This window comes from Orcinus orca, chromosome 11 (genome assembly GCF_937001465.1).
Source record: "Orcinus orca chromosome 11, mOrcOrc1.1, whole genome shotgun sequence".
NCBI classification, from domain to species: domain Eukaryota; kingdom Metazoa; phylum Chordata; class Mammalia; order Artiodactyla; family Delphinidae; genus Orcinus; species Orcinus orca.
In genome coordinates this window covers 69547593-69565759 of record NC_064569.1, presented here as the reverse complement: position 1 = coordinate 69565759, position 18167 = coordinate 69547593, and the positions used below count along the sequence as shown (strand labels likewise).

General features: G+C 34.4%; 1 protein-coding gene across 1 annotated transcript in view; it reads left to right on the top strand.

Annotated features, from left to right (window-relative positions):
• The window catches only part of MGAT4C (MGAT4 family member C), a 283050-nt gene extending 265659 nt beyond the window's left edge, over positions 1-17391 (top strand). The window contains exons 3-5 of the mRNA XM_004280611.4: positions 6203-6355; positions 12470-12617; positions 16220-17391. Of these exons, the coding sequence (XP_004280659.1) occupies positions 6209-6355; positions 12470-12617; positions 16220-17361 (1437 nt within the window). The 5' untranslated portion in view covers positions 6203-6208 and the 3' untranslated portion in view covers positions 17362-17391. The remainder of the gene's footprint in view (positions 1-6202; positions 6356-12469; positions 12618-16219) is intronic.
• Positions 17392-18167: the final 776 nt, after the last annotated feature.

Here is an 18167-nt window from a genome sequence, read left to right as displayed (position 1 = left end):
AGTCTGTATGTGTCCCAAGGTCTGGAGTGTGTCTCTTGTAGACAGCATATATATGGGTCTTGTTTTTGTATCCATTCAGCAAGCCTGTGTCTTTTGGTTGGAGCATTTAATCCATTCACGTTTAAGGTAATTATTGATATGTATGTTCCTATGACCATTTTCTTAATTTTTTCGGGGTTTTTTTGTAGATCCTTTTCTTCTCTTGTGTTTCCCACTTAGAGAAGTTCCTTTAGCATTTGTTGTAGAGCTGGTTTGGTGGTGCTGAATTCTCTTAGCTTTTGCTTGTCTGTAAAGCTTTTGATTTCTCCATCGAATCTGAATGAGATCCATGCTGGGTAGAGTAATCTTGGTTGTAGGTTCTTCCCTTTCATCACTTTCAGTATATCAAGCCACTCCCTTCTGGCTTGTAGAGTTTCTGCTGAGAAATCAGCTGTTAACCTTATGGGAGTTCCCTTGTATGTTATTTTTCATTTTTCCTTTGCTGCTCTCAATAATTTTTCTTTGTCTTTAATTTTTGCCAGTTTGATTACTGTGTCTCAGCGTGTTTCTCCTTGGGTTTCTTCCTGTATGGGACTCACTGTTCTTCCTGGACTTGGGTGGCTATTTCCTTTCCCATGTTAGGGAAGTTTTCGACTATAATCTCTTCAAATATTTTCTCAGGTCCTTTCTCTCTCTCTTCTCCTTCTGTGTCCCCTATAATGTGAATGTTGTTGCGTTTAATGTTGTCCCAGAGGTCTCTTAGGCTGTCTTCATTTCTTTTCATTCTTTTTTCTTTATTCTGTTCCGCAGCAGTGAATTCCACCATTCTGTCTTCCAGGTCACTTATCCGTTCTTCTGCCTCAGTTATTCTGCTATTGATTATTTCTAGTGTAGTTTTCATTTCAGTTATTGTATTGTGCATCTCTGTTTGTTTGTTCTTCAATTCTTCTAGGTCTTTGTTAAACTTTCTTGCATCATCTCGATCTTTGCCTCCATTGTTTTTCTGAGGTCATGGATCATCTTCACTCTCATTATTCTGAATTCTTTTTCTGGAAGGTTGCCTATCTCCACTTCATTTAGTTGTTTTTTCTGTGGTTTTATCTTGTTCCTTCATCTGGTACATAGCCCTCTGCCTTTTCATCTTGTCTTTATTTCTGTGAATGTGGTTTTTGTTCCACAGGCTGCAGGACTGTAGTTCTTCTTGCTTCTGCTGTCTGCCCTTGGACTTTTCATTGTGGTGGCTTCTCCTGTTGCAGAGCACAGGCTCTAGGCACACAGGCTTCAGTAGTTGTGGCATGCAGGCTCAGTAGTTGTGGCTCATGGGCTCTAGAGCGCAGGCTCAGTAGTTGTGGCACACGGGTTTAGTTGCTCCGTGGCATGTGGGATCTTCCCAGACCAGAGCTTGAAACCATGTCCCCTGCATTGGCAGGTGGATTCTTAACCACTGCGCCACCAGGAAAGCCCCTGCTTTGCCTTTTAAAAACTGTCTCCTGGCAGCAAACTGGAGAAATTATGGGGCTTACTTTTTTGTTTCCTTTTTCTCAAGGATAATTGCCCTATGCTGTCAGTTGTTCATTGTCTGAAAATAACCATCATCAACTGTGGATGAAATACAGTTCCTCCTGGAAATGCAGATGGAGAACTTTAATACTTTTGTTTCAATTACTGATTTTGCAATCAGAAGATGATGCAATGATCACCTCCAATTGTGGCAGTTGGGTTTCTTACTTTTTCTTTCTCTCCTTTTCATGATCACAATATAATCATGAATTTATATTAATTCAGTATTTCACTATCAATCATAGTCAATTTTTGATCATTGTTTTTTTTTTTCCCCAAATTTTCTCAATATAAACCTCCTCAGGTTGTTTTCTGTGTTCTTTAGATGTGACCCCACTAACCTCTGAGAGCTTCCTTGCTTCATGGCATAACAAAAAGCCTAATATCAGAGTTCTCAGCTATTTCAGTTTTCTTCTCAATAAATTTGTTTGACTTTGGTCTGGGTTTTTGTTTGTTTGTTTGTTTTCTTTTTTTGTGAATATTCATTTGTTTTGTTTTTTCCTGGATCCATGTAATTGTATGTTTGAGATGAGAGAGGAGTTTGGATAGATTATTAGCTTTCTTAATTTTTCTTTTACTGTGGTGTAGTCTGGTGTAGTTTGTTTAATAAATGACACATATTTTGGTCTAACTTTTGACATCTGATTTAGGCTCCTTAGCCAATTCTTCTTGTCCTGGCTGTTACTGTTTTTACTTATATGTAAATTGAACTTTGTGCTATTATATTTCTCCTGGTTATTCTGAGGGTATATACTATGGAAGGTTTATTTGTGCTCTGAATGTTTTGAATGAATTTTGGAGGATTATAAGTTGGAAGATTGGATGTTAGAACTTAGGTGACTACCACTATTCTCTAAGGACTGAATTTCTGTTTTTGTCAACTCTCTGGAATTATATTCCAGGATTTTGTTGCTGTTGTTGTTACTGTTTAATTTTCTTCTATTTTGCATTAATGCAAAATGCACAGCAGTTTGTCTTCAAAGCATTTTTTTTACCACTTCTTATGCTAGTTGAAATATCATATATCACCCACCTCCTAATGTTATATATTTATATGTGTTTTAGGTTAAATATATTTAATCAAAATTTTGCTTTCTGCCAAGAAATTTTAATTTATTTTTATTACATTGTTTTTATTTTATTCAACAGACCAATATCACATATTATTATCACATATGTTAATAGTCTGTTGGCAACCATATATTTAAAATATATGAAACCTAATTAATAAACTGTATACCAATAGTGGTTAATAGAGCAGACTCTGTAATAATTCTAAGATTTAGAAGCTGGAATCATCCCTTATGAAGATGAGAAAGCCTTGTTTTCCATAAGTTTTAAAATTGGTCTAATAGTAGTATTAATGTGTTAGCATTGGTATGAAGGTTCAGTGAGCTATCCATGCAAAATGTATTGCCCAGCACTATCTCTATATATAATTATGTACATTTGAACTTTGCAAATTCAGTTTGCATCTCATAATTTACATTTTCTTTTTGTCTCAAAAAAATAGAATTAGGATGGAATTCTTCTTGACTTAGCATTTATATTGAACTCAAAACATTCAACTTTCTAAGCATCCAGAGGCATAACCATATAAAGTGTTACATATTTGTTAAATCTTATTTTCTTGAAAAAAAATTGCTGTTTATGCTTTTGTGTCCAGGAAATAAAATGTGTTTTATTTTCCAACAGACAATAAAGAATTTTGAAAATTAAAAGTAACTTTAAAAAATATTACTAAATATATGTGCTTTTAAAAATATGGAAAGTTTAGAAAAGTAAAACAAAATTGAAAATTCCTGATTGTTCTGCTACATTGAGATAATGGCTATTAACAGCTTATAGATTGTTTCCAATTTGTTTTACAAACATCACTGCTTTGCAATACCATAGCTAAACTTTTGCTCACAAATACATTTTTTTTGGTCTTTGAACAGATTTTTAGAAATATAATTGCTGAGTTAAAGGGAATAAATGTATTTCATACTATTGCCAAGTCTTCCCAAATTGACATTTAGAAATATTGTGTCACTTGTATATGATTAGATTCTAATCCTTTGTCATTTCAAAATTCAGATAAAAATCTTTTTTGTTGTTATACCCATTTTATTACTTAACCTGTCTCATAAACTCCTTTGTATATCATCAAATATGCATTTAGGGCAACATTGTCAATGGCTTCAGTCTAATAACACTACAAATTATTCAAACATCTTCTACTGTTGTCAATTTAAAATATTTTCACTTGTTGATTTTCAAACAAATTTGTGATGAAAACACCTTCATGCGTATGCTGAAATAACTTCTGATGACAAATCGTGAGAAAAATCCATGGGCAATGTGGAGTCGTGGTTCTAAGAGCTAAGTGCCTGGGACATTCTCTCCTGGACCTGAATCCAGCACCTTCTAAAATATAGAGGGCAGCACCAGGGTTCTGGGACCGGCCACTGAATATAAACAGATAAGCCCCTCACCAGACCCTACTCCAAAACGGTCCCTCTCAGATGACCCTGAGACTTCTGCCTTAAGCATCTAGACTCACAAGCATTTGTACTAACAGATCTCAGCTGCATCCAGAATCTGCACCCAGTAGGTATCTCCTCCAGCTCCTTGGGGTCTGGAGGCCCTACCAGAACATCATTCTCTTGAAATTAGCCACCCAGATGGAGAGTCCATAGCTTTAATCCTGCTTCTTATCCTTCTAGGCATCCTTAGATTACAACTTCAGTGAACGTGAAGGGGCACCTTATCCTGCACCCAAATCCAGATAAAAAATCTTTTACAAACAGAATATTTTATCTGTAGAATCAGGACCAGGTTACAGTATGGTACAGAATATAGAACCAGACAACAGAATTTCACTTATAATATTTTGGTTCAAAAGTGCTATGTATGTATTTTCTTATTGAAAAAGGTTATAAATGATGACTCTATAAATACATTTTTGACCCATAAATGCAAATTAGAAAGTGACCCTATTCTAGAATTGGCATCACAAACCAAAAGAAGAGATGATTCAATGTATGGTCTGGTATACAGTATTAATGTTTACCATTACCCAGTTCTTCTATATTTCTGTGTACATGGGAGAGTATGCTTGCCCACACCCTTGAAATTAGGAGTGGTAGTATGAATAGTAGTTATGCCAATGCACTGTGAGCAGATCATCAGTTCTCCGTATAGAAAAGATAAAATAAATTATTCCACTATATCATAAAAGACACAAAGATAAATTACAGGTATACTAAAAAAAAAAAATCTATCTATGCAAAACAAAAAAATCCCAGAAGAAAATAAATGAGACTGCCCATATGACATCAAGATAGGGAAGGATTTTTTTAAAGCGTTATACAAAAAAAGTCCACATCCATGAAATAAATTTGACATAAAAACCACTACACTGCAAACATCATACCAAAAAGGAGAAAATACAAAAAGTGCTTGGGAAAGATATTTAGATATTTTCAACATGAGCAAAGATTAGTATATATATGTGCATCCCTACACATATATTTAAAACTCCTAAAAATTAACAAGAAAAAATAACCCTAGAGAAAAATATGGCCAAAGGAAATGGGCATTAATTCTTATAACATTCCTTTCTCCCAATTCCTAATATTCTTTCCTATAATTTACAAGGATTCATAAATGCTTTCTTGCATTAACTCATTGAAGAGCCATCATTAGTTGGCTATTTCTTAGACATTGTTGTAAGCGTTTGGGGTGCAGGCCTTTTCACCTCCTGAAGTTCTTTAGGCCCATAAATACTTCATCCTAAAGCTGAGCCCAGGGAGACTTAGTACATAACAAGGCACGATTTCCAGATTATAGTTGATTTTTGACAAAATATGATTCCACTGGTCTTTTGATCATCCCAGATATTTATATTTTTAAAAAAATGGTAATCTAGATGAATTTGTAATTCATTTACAAATCACAAAATGATGGAGCAGATCACAAAATGTAGAAGAGTGAAATGGAAAATCATTAGGCCTCCACTAATCTTGCTGACTCCAATTTTGCCTTTTTGTAGTCCATAAATCATTATAAACTTCCAGATTTCTAGGTAGTAGATCAAGCAAGGCAATGTCGATATGCCACTCCAGGATTTACTTTGATTTAGCAAGAATTACTGGAAAAATAAACAAAGCAATTATAACTCAAATATATGTGTGGACCCACCCCCAAAACTTTCACTTCCTTTGTCACTTCTCTTTCTTTCACCCAGATTTTCTCCCCATCACTCTTTTCAGTGCACCTACTCTGAGATCAGTATTAGGCCCATACTTCTAGTTTCTTTCATTTTCATTACATTATAATATGAGGACGTAGATGTTACCTTAATGTTTGCTTTTCTCTTTAATTTTTATTCTTTCTCATCAAAGAAGTATTATTTTCTTACATTATTGTTACCAATGTTTATTTGTTCAGAAATAACTGTGCTTTTCATTTTTACTTACTCTACATCAATATAAACCACTGCATTATCCTTCTGTTAATGTATTAATAGCCTGTGCCAAATTTATTATGAAATTGGAAACAATTTTGGTTCCAAGATTTGAATAGTGAGATTTTATAAAGGCCTGGATTTGACTGATACGATGAAGAAATATTTGCATACAAAATTAATTGTTAATAATTTTGTGCCTCTTTTCTACAGGAGAGAATGTTTAAATTTCACCAAGTGAAACATATTTTTGATACACTAGATAAAATGCGATGCCTGCGAAAACGTTCTACGGTCTCATTCTTGGGAGTTCTTGTCATTTTCCTTCTGTTTATGAACTTGTACATTGAAGATAGCTATGTTATGGTAAGTCTTGGAGGTTGATTATTTTTTGTTCAGAATAAAGCCTAAGTTGAACCAGACAGTCCACTTGTAACCTAACTTCAGTCCCAAGCTATTGAAATAGGCTTAGTTTAAGTAAAATTATAACATGTATATTTCCTATCTAGCTGCTTTTTATATTAATTATATATTACCAACATTACAATTGTTTGGGTTTATGTTGCAATGTTTTCTTTAATGCCATATATATGTGTATATATATATATATATATATATATAGGTTCAAATATGTATCTCTAATTCCAAATAAGTTAGCTATCATCCCTATCTGAATTAATATGCATAAAATCATTGTAATTTGTGAGCTTTAATTTGAAATACAGTTGACTGTTTAACAATGTGGGTTTTAAGGGCACTGACCCTCCAGGCACTCAGAAAAATCTGGGTGTAACTTTACAGTCGGCTCTCCATATCCACACTTCTGCATCAGCAATTCAGCCAACCTCAGGTCGTGTAGTGTATTACGTATTTACTGGAAAAAAATCCACTTATAAGTGGAACTGCGCAGTTAAATCCTGTGTTGTTCAAGGGTCTGCTGTAAATAGAATAAACAAAATTTGCTTAAAGGTGTTACTCCTTACTTTCTCTACTTTACTATCAAAAATTTTTAAATCTCATTGTCTAATTAGTGATACTAATTGTGCTATTTTGTTAAGAAGGAACATTTTATTACAATGTGTGACATCTCATTTGGATTTGGAATAACACTAAATGACCACCACGTTATACATTTATGGTCGCTGAAAAGTAATATAGATCCTTAAGAACTAAAGATAATATTATGTGAAAGCTATTCAATAGTTTAAAAATGGTAAAATTAGTAGATAATTTATGAATGAATTTTAAGTGAATTATGAAAGTATGCAAAAGGACACATTCTGACTAATTGTGAGAACTCAAATTGTTTCTATTATTCATTTTTGTTATAATTATATAATTTCATGTCTGATGAGAGTAATATGAAAGTAATATGGAGAGTAATTCACTTTTTCTATCTGAATTGAGCTTAAGATATCTGGGAAAATTCTAACCTTTATGCAATTATTCCTGTTCACATATTTCAGAAAATCAAAGCCTTTGGACAGATAGAGGACCTGAAAATACATTCTATCATACAAGCATGCTAAAAGTTTCAATTAATATCTTAGCTAGAGAGAATCTGACAATAACTACAAAGAGCATTTCCTAGTAAAATGTTTTATTAATTGAACATGATTTGGTAACTACCTACTATTTGCCAGATACTATTCTAAATATATCCTATGAGCCAACCACATGATCTAAGTTTGTGCAGATCCTCTTAGGAAGTCTTCTGTAAAGCATCTTGCTTCCGTTAGCATTGTTCTTTGATGGCAAAATTCTGTCAGATTCCTAGATCTTGACTCTGCCTAAGCCTTTACTTTCAAGTATAGCTCTTAATCTTGTGGACTCTTCATTCTATCATCCTTAGTCAATTCATAATACTGAAGTTAGCACAGTTAATAGAATTTGACTAGGCATGATTTAGGTAAACATAGCAAACTGGAGAAACTTACTAATGATATGCATTTTAGATTTTTTTAAACTGGTTATTAGGTTTATGAAATTTAAGGACAGTAGAGCAAGGCCCGGGTGATCCAGCTATTTTTCTTTTTTATATATTTATTTATTTATTTTTGGCTGAGTTGGCTCTTCGTTTCTGTGCGAGGGCTTTCTCTAGTTGCGGCAAGTGGGGGGCCGCTCTTCATCGCGGTGCGCGGGCCTCTCACTATCGCGGCCTCTCTTGTTGCGGAGCACAGGCTCCAGATGCGCAGGCTCAGTAGTTGTGGCTCACGGGCCCAGTTGCTCCGCGGCATGTGGGATCTTCCCAGACCAGGGCTCGAACCCGTGTCCCCTGCATTGGCAAGCAGATTCTCAACCACTGTGCCTCCAGGGAAGCCCGATCCAGCTATTTTTTAATTAATAGAATTAAAGATCATAGAGGAGCTCTTGATTCATGATTTAATTTTGTGATAAAAATTTATTTCTTGCATCTGTATGTACTGGTAGAAGTATATCACATCTTGTAAATCAAAAACATGGTATTGGGGCTTCCCTGGTGGCGCAGTGGTTGAGAGTCCGCCTGCCGATGCAGGGGACATGGGTTCGTGCCCCGGTCCGGGAAGATCCCACATGCCGCGGAGCGGCTGGGCCCGTGAGCCATGGCTACTGAGCCTGCGCGTCTGGAGCCTGTGATCCGCAACGGGAGAGGCCACAACAGTGAGAGGCCCGCGTACCGCAAAAAAAAAAAAAAAACAAAACATGGTATTGGCAGGATGCTTGTTGTATTCAATAATGATGCATATAAGACACTTTCAAGTGAAATTTCAATATTTAACTTGAAGTAGACAAAAGAGTATTGTATGCAGCAAACGTCCTTATGTCTTTTTGGAATAGAACAGCTTCAAATTCAGTATAAAATGTGTAAGAATTAATAGAGTGTATATCCATAAGAAAGTCAAACACTATTGTTCTCTTTATGCATTTCTATCTAAACATAGGTCCTAGCCACCTAATTAAAAAGTGTGATTTAATGAAGTAGCTCTTACTAAAGAGTACTTTGTCAATGAAAATTTTCTTGCTACATTAGCCATATATCTAGTCAAATTTGCAAATCATCCCAGGTTCAGAGAAGAGATTGTTTGCTTCTTAGCTTTAAAAATTGAAATTATTTTTAAATACTTATATTAAGTTAGAAAAAGTGAGTTAAAAGGGTTTTTAAATACAAGCATACCCCCATATTGACAATTCAATGACAATATTTTTATATTTTTATTAGTTTAATTTTTCACTGTTTACTAGATGATGTTTTTTTACCTAAATTGCATTTTGAGCTAAATTTTATCCCAAGGCTTAATATATATAAATATTTGAAATATTCATTAAATCATTTGTGTAAAATTAAAATTGTTCTTCTAAAAATATTTAATAACCATGGAAAACTGGCCTCCTACTAGGATATAACGCAGTTTCTTTTTAATACTTCTCCCTTTTCAACCCTTTTATCTGTGCTTGTTCAGTTTTCCTAAAATTATCTGACTTGATTTTCTTTCTTGACTCCAAAATATCACAATGCATGCAATTTTCTAAGCAGAGACATTAGCAGGTTGTTCTTTTTCTGTTTTTCATTTTTTCTTTCTTTTTTTTTTTTTGCGGTACGCGGGCCTCTCACTGTTGTGGCCTCTCCCTTTGCGGAGCACAGGCTCCGGACGCGCAGGCTCAGCGGCCATGGCTCACGGGCCTAGCCGCTCCGCGGCATGTGGGATCTTCCCGGACCGGGGCACGAACCTGTGTCCCCTGCATTGGCAGGCGGACTCTCAACCACTGCGCCACCAGGGAAGCCCCTTTTTCTGTTTTTCTTAAATCAGGGGGAAATAATAGTTATAATTCAGAGAAATTAGATAAACAATTACAGTAGTAAGGTCTCTGGAGTTATTTAGCACATCTATTCTACTCTTCTTGCTAGAAAATCTATCAGTGGCCCCCAAATCTGGGCATGTAACAGTTTAGTGTATTGCTTACATGTTAGGGGCATATGTGCCTTTCAGTGGGAAAGAAAGCCAAGTTCAGTGTAAGAGACAAATAGTATTACAAGGCAAACTACGTAGAAGAGACACTGCATATCCAATCAACTTCGCCTCTTGGCTGTGAGCATCTTCAAAGTAGCCACCAGGGTATATATTTAGTCTGTAGCTAGTCCATTGAATTGCCTTCCTATCCAGAAAATGATTGTCATAAAGTTTTGTCTTATTACTGAGAAATACACTACAGCATAGTAGCTACAGAAAGAAGGTATCCAGGGAGAGCCCGGCTGTTCAGATAGATGCTTCTGGAAAGCAGCCAACAAGACAGACTCAGGTGAAAGTTGCATGATTTATTTATGCTGAAAAGTGTAAAGAAACCTGTTCTTGAGAATTTAATTAAGTGCTTTCATGTAAGTTTCATTTCATTTTATATTCTGTTATGTCCTTGAAACAGGATGAATGTACTCTGTCTTATCACAGAAAAAGTCTGGATTTTTACGTGTTCACGATATAATTCTTAAAGAGATATTCAGTATCCTGTTAGAATGTGATATCACATAAGACCAGAATGGTAAAATCAATTCAGTGTTGTGACTACTGTGATTTTTATAGATATTTCTTCTATACCCTATTGACTGTGTACACCATTACATTACTATTAAAGTAGCTGATGCAGAACTGAGTCTCTGGTTACCTTTTAGAAATCCTAAACTTGTTCATTTTAAAACTTGCGTGATGTTTTTTAGGTTTTCAGAAATACAAAGATGAAAATACTTATGTGCAATGAATTTAAAATAATCAGAATTCAATGGATATTCAATGAGTACATTTATAAGAAAACTAGCCTCCAAAGTTTAATATCATGTATTTTGAAACTCTATAATTTTACAGATGGCAAATACATTATAAATCAGACTAAAGTATTTTTTCTTTGTCTAAATCATCAAGTCAATTTAAAATATAGAAATACAGTATTAAAGAGCAACTATAGGGTCATAAACATAATTGAATATACAGAAGAGATATTCAGAATGAATCTTCATTTATCATGGACCAGGTTGATAGCTCTTCCCAGTCAGGGTTCACTACTCTCAATTTTTATTCTAAGACAATTTCAGCCCTGCCATAGATTTAAAAGTTTGAGGTAGTCAACTTTTCCATTTATATTTAAATTTGACACAAAGTAGTGAATGTTCCAGTTGAGGTAAAGTTTGTATTTGAATCCTTGCTAATATTTTAGAACAACGTTTAATTGATTAAAGTTTTATTGACCACAGCCAAAAACATGAGGACCAAGTTTATTTAATGCATTCACTTTCTCTGTAGTTTTAATGGCATGCCCATGCCTGACCTGCCATTCTTATACTGAATAGTAGAAATATCCACATAACTCACACAGCACAATAGACACTTTGCCAAAAAAGAAACATTTCTTCCTAATTAGTTGCCCTAATATTCTACCAGTGGCACTAAACCATATACAAAAGCCAAGCAAGTCATTTTGCTAGTAATGTATAACCAATAGAGGCTTGATCAATGGTGATTAGATAATCAAAATCTACAACTGAACTTATATTAAAGAGAGATAAAACAAAGCAATTACTGATTGACAGGATATTTTTAAAGCTGAATATGAACGTTTTCTTGAATATAAACCATCCTGAAGATCGAATGACATAATTCCAGTATCAGATCGATAATGAGGGTCTTAAATAAAAAAGGACCAAACTTCACCTCCGTCGGAATACTCCCCCTCCCCCTCTACACCCACAAGAAAACATCATGGAAAAGACTAGTATAAGGTCTAAAGACATTTCCTTGAAGACTTTGTACAAATGTATCCTAATTGAGTTATCTTGAAGACATTTGAAAAAAATACTACCATGTCACAAGGACCATGTCTGTCCATTCTCAACAGCCTTCAATTATAGTGGCCACATAAGTGACTGACTAAAATTTTTTGATTAATAATTTATCCAGACTCCAACTGTTATGTTCACTGCTGCATCCTCCTAATCATTCCTAAAATTTCAAAATCATAGAAATAATGTGTGGTCTTTTATTTGAAAGGGCTTGAAGAAGAGTAAATAGTTTAATATGACTGAAATATGGGGAATCTAGTGAAAATTAGCTTTACATGAAACTGTAAAAGAGATTACTGTCAAGTTTTAAGATCCTTAAATTATTGTAAAGAATTTGAATTTTAACATGAAGGCAGTGAGAGTTTCAAATAGAGATTTTTTTTTATTATTATCAAGAGAATGTTTCATTATTATCAAGAGAATGCCACTATTGATGTATGCTGTAGAAAAAGCAATTGTAAGCACAGTATAAAAAGTGGAATATAACTGGAACAGAGACTCTAGGTAGGAATTCGGGGTAAAGATAATTATCTACAGCTTGTGGTGCCAGTAACTGAGATTTATATAATCCCCATATTATGTATCAGACCCATATATTTATTGTGTAAGGAGAAAGTTTATTTAATCCATGACCATCTGTTATTTGTTTTCTCTGCCTTCTTCTTGGCATTCAGGAAGGAGACAAACAACTTGTAAGGGAAACATCTACACATCAACTGAATCCAGAACGCTATGTGCATACTTTCAAAGATTTATCTAATTTTTCAGGAGCCATCAATGTCACCTATCGCTTCTTAGCTGTCATGCCTTTACAAAGAAAGCGTAAGTATCCTTAGACTTTTAAAATCAAGAACAATAAAATATTTTGTTTTAAAATGATAACTTTCTTCATTTGTATAACAATAAAAGTTTATGGGTTTTACTAATATAAAATATTCTTTGGGAAATAGTTCAGTGTTTCTTCACAAATTGCAATTATTCACCGATCCAATTCCATTAATAACAACAAAAAAATTAAATGCCTAATTGTGACATGAACTTTTTAACAGTTTGCTATAGTACCATGTAGAGAGACTAGGAAAAATCAATTAACTTAACATTTTTAAAGTTAGCTTTTAAAAATAATTATGCCCGGGCTTCCCTGGTGGCGCAGTGGTTGAGAGTCCGCCTGCTGATGCAGGGGACACGGGTTCGTGCCCCGGTCCGGGAAGATCCCACATGCCGCGGAGCGGCTAGGCCCGTTAGCCATGGCCGCTGAGCCTGCACGTCCGGAGCCTGTGCTCTGCAACGGGAGAGGCCACAACAGTGAGAGGCCCGCGTACCTCAAAAAAAAAAAAATTATTCCCATAGTAATACAGTTTCAAACATTGGTTTGGTTTTTATTACATGCCACCAGCTTGAAGTAGTGAAAGTCATTATATTTGTTTCCTAAGATACCATAACAAATATCACAAACTAGTGGTTTAAAACAACAGAAATTTATTCTCTCATGTTTCTGGAAGCCAGAAGTCTGAAACCAAGGTGCTGGCAGCACCACATTCCGTGTAGGGGGGAATCCTTCCTTGCCTCTTTCAGTTTCTGGTCGCTCTTGGCATTCCTTAGTTTGTGGCAACAAAACTGCAATCACTGCCACTATCTTCACATGGCCTTCGTCCCTTTGTCTCTCTTGTCTCTCTGTGTCCTCTCCTATTTTTATAAGGACACTAGTCATTGAATTTAGGGCCTAATCTGAATCCGATACGATTTCATCTCAAGATCCTCAACTAATTACATCTTCAAAGACTATTTCCAAATAAGGTCACAGTCTGAAGTTCCAGGTAGACATGAAATTTTGGAGGAAACTATTCAATCCACTATAGACACTTTGGATCCAAGAAGTAACATACTACATTTCATGGATTTCAAGACATTATAGATTACAGAAAGTATCATGATCTAATTGATGTACCACTAAGAAAGTATAAGCATTATCAGTTTTAAGTTGTAAGATGCCATCAGTTGTGATATACAACCTGATTTTAAAATATTTCTGTGTGAAAAATATGAGTTTTAGAATAAGTGATACACCATGATATCATGAACTTCTTAGTAGATTGTGTGGAGACCACAAAAATTGAGTTCCCTGTTAAGAAGTGTTTATGCAAATGAGTTTGTGATCACCAGGTTGAGGAAATTGTAACAATTCAGCTTTCTTTAGATCTTTCTTTCTTCCATTTCAAATGTCTACTGCTGTTACACACTACTTACTAGGTATTACACCTTGCACGAGTTTCCTCATCTCACTGTGACTTAGTTTCCTTATCTATAAAACAGGAATGTTGATAAGTGCAAAGCTATCTCAAAAGACTGTTTTGAATATTCAAGATGCATATTACATGTAAAATACTCAGACTTCTGCCTTTTATGTAGAAAGTATTCTATAAGTATTGGCTGTTATTGAGTATTAATGAGGGCTGGTGTCTTGAGTTAAATTGTAACAGATAACATGTTAGCTTTTCAGTAGAAGACAGGATCGTAAGCCCAGGTATTTCAATGAAACATGTAAATTTCCACCTCTCTAATAGACTAGTAAAAAAGATTTTTCTTGGAAGGGGCTTTTTCAGTATCGCGCAAATCAAATCATGTAGGTGTCTGTCTTGAAACAGTGATCTTGGTGAATATAAACATTTCCCTATTTTCCAAATGGTGGCTCTGAAATTTTATTCAGTTCTGAGTCATGGTGAGAATGAGAGCTTTAAAAAGTGAAAACATTTTAATTAGAAGACATCTAATGCTTCTCAGAGGTGAACTGCCATTTCACAGGGTTTTATTTTATTCTCTAAAAATATCTAATTTCTAATTTTAGGTTTCAAATATCTGAATAAAAATTTCACCAGACAAAATTACTACAAAATGTGTTTTACAATAAAGAAATCAGGTGAAATATCTGTTAAGGTCTTTGTTAAGGTCTTTGGTCCATTAACAGATATTTTATCAAAGAATATACACAGATGTCAGAAAAACATATTCAAAAATGTTCTACATCATGTATCATCAGGTAAGTACAAATTAAAACAATCAGATAGCACTAAACACCTTTTAGAATGAACAAAGTGCAAAACATTGATAACACCAAATGCTGGCAAGGATGTGGAGCAACATGAAATCTCCTCTGTTGTTGGTGGGAATGCAAAATGGTACAGCCCCTTTGGAAGAGAGTTTGGCAGTTTCTTCCAAAACTAGACATACCCTTATGACATGATCTAGCAAGCACATCCCTTGTTATTTACCCAAAGGAGTTGAAAACTTATGTCACACAAAAACCTGCACATGGATGTTTATAGCAGTTTTATTCACAATTGTAAAAACTTGGAAGCAGCCAAGATGTCCTTCAGTAGATAAATGGATAAGAAAGCTGTGGTACATCCAGACAATGTCTGGTAGGAGCACAACCACGCCTGATGGTTCAGTCTTACAGTTGATGACAAAACCCATTAAAACAGAGATGGAAAATCTAGAGACCTATAGTAACAGGATGAGAGTGAACCTGGTGAGTTCTATAGTAAATTGGAGAAAACATGGCCTGTCTTGAGGATATAACTTTACCTGGCCCAAGATAAATGTTGCTTTCTATATTGAAGACACAGTGTTACCAGATATTTTGAATTTTTAGTAAAAGTTGGCCTTAAGGATTATTTTTTAAAATATCCTAAAGCTTTAAGTGTTGGCAGCTAAAAAAAAAAGAAATCAGTAATATTTATGTCTTAGAACAATACATCATACGTTTAAGCAATAATGCAGGTTTTCAAAAATAGCCTATGATATTGTTTTCATTCTAATTAACATACTAGATAAATTTCAAAATAAAATTGTGAAGTCCAGTTATGAATTATTCTGGTACAAGATAATCACAGTGATTAAAGAAAGATGCAAATATATGGCATGTTTTCTATGAAAAACTTAAAGGTGATTAAAAGAATGAGTGACCCTTAATTTTCTTTTTCATCATTTGAGACTAGTTTGTCATTCTTAACTGGATGAATTCCTATCTCATTTTGTAGGGTTTTTTTTTTTAAAAAAAAACAGTGTCAATGTTATTTAAATATCTATCTTCTCTAATGGGCATATATGAGAATATTAAGCTGCAGAACACTTTAAACCATATATCTTATTTCATAAACAAATGTTTAAGCAATAGAGCTCATACAACATTGTGCTTAAGGTGCAGTTTTTCCATAGAAAATATCAATTATATATAAAGTACTATAACCTTTATATATTTAGCATAAGTCTTTAATGACAAAATGTTCTATATATAATCATTCACTTAGATTTACTTAATAGAGTAGCAAGCTTAAAGAGAAAAGAACTTTTATCTTTTTTTTATGTTATTCAAAACCTAATTTCACATTTAATTTGTCTTCCTTCTGAATTCTTTTGTTCAGGGTTTCTTACAATTGGACTTTCATCAGTGAGACGAAAAAAAGGAAATTATTTACTTGAGACAATCAAGTCAATTTTTGAGCAATCCAGCTACGAAGAGTTGAAGGAAATTTCAGTGGTGGTTCATCTAGCTGACTTTAATTCATCCTGGCGTGAGGTCATGTTACAGGATATTACACAGAAATTTGCCCACCATATTATTGCAGGAAGATTAATGGTTATACATGCTCCAGAGGAATATTACCCAATCCTGAGTGGCCTTAAAAGAAATTACAATGATCCAGAAGACAGAGTGAGATTTCGTTCCAAGCAAAATGTAGATTATGCTTTTTTGCTTAATTTTTGTGCCAATATTTCAGACTATTATGTAATGCTTGAAGATGATGTTCGCTGTTCAAAAAATTTCTTTACTGCCATCAAGAAAGTCATTACATCCCTAGTAGGAACTTACTGGGTAACCCTTGAATTCTCTAAGCTTGGCTATATTGGAAAACTTTATCATTCTCATGATCTCCCACGTTTGGCGCACTTTTTATTAATGTTTTATCAAGAAATGCCTTGTGATTGGCTACTAAATCATTTCCGCGGTCTGTTGGCTCAGAAAAATGTGATTCGTTTTAAACCATCTCTCTTTCAGCACATGGGTTATTACTCATCATATAAAGGAACTGAGAATAAGCTGAAGGATGATGATTTTGAAGAGGAGCCATTTGATATCCCAGATAACCCTCCTGCAAGTCTATATACCAACATGAGTGTTTTTGAAAATTATGATGCAAGCAAGGCTTATAGTAGTGTTGATGAATACTTTTGGGGAAAATCACCGTCAACAGGAGATGTCTTTGTGATTATATTTGAAAATCCAATTGTAATCAAAAGAATTAAAGTGAATACTGGAACAGAAGATCGACAAAATGACATTTTGCATCATGGAGCCCTAGATGTTGGGGGAGATATTAGATATTTTAAACAAAATAGACAATGTGTTACTTACGTAAGACTAGGGGAATTCAAAAATGGAAACTTTGAAGTATCCGATGTAAATCAAAAAATTCCATTTGATATACATTGTATGAGGATATATGTTACCAAAACACAAAAGGAATGGCTTATTATTAGGAGTATTAGCATATGGACTTCTTAGCCAATTAAATCAATATGTCCAGTTACTGAAGCAGGTCTTCCTGTTTCCTTTTTGGCTACCTTCCTCTTTTGCTCCCTTTATCCCCTGGAGGGAAAACAATGGATCAGATGTTCAAAAACTCATTTTGGCAGTTTTGATTTACACATAGTCAGCATACTTTTACTCTAATACACACTTAACATTTATTTTAACTTCTGAAGTTGAGTATCAGTTCACAGTTAATGCTACTTTTGTTTATATTTTAATGTTATCATATTACTTTCAAAATTTCTTCTGAATGTCAAAAAGTGACATGAAGGATTTCAAATGAGAAAACGTAGTTTGTTGGATGGTGAATCTTGAAAAATGGTTGCCACTGTATGCATTTAGTTAAGAAGTGACTTCATTATATCATCAGATAACTTTTATTAAGCATCTCTGTGACTATGCAGTTGGTTAGAATGATAATTTTTTTTTCTTGTAAACTTAGGTTTCCATAGACTTCTGTACATCTACAATGAATACCTCCTTATAGAAGTGATGTCTTTACAACAGAATTATGTGTGTAGGTGGGGTGATGGAAAGAAAAAAAAAAGACTTAAAAAATATCTTCCCCTGACTATATAAAAGGGGACATTGTTCAATGTATAAAAACTTGAACACCTATTGTCAATAAATTTTCTGTGGGAAGCAGTCTTTTTCTAGTTTCCCTTTTGCAAAGAAGAAGTTATGCTCAATATTTTCAGGTTCCATTGGGTACCTGCATTTAATAGAAGAAATTAAAGAAGGCTTATAGTTATTCCATTCTTAATGAACATTTTCAGTAT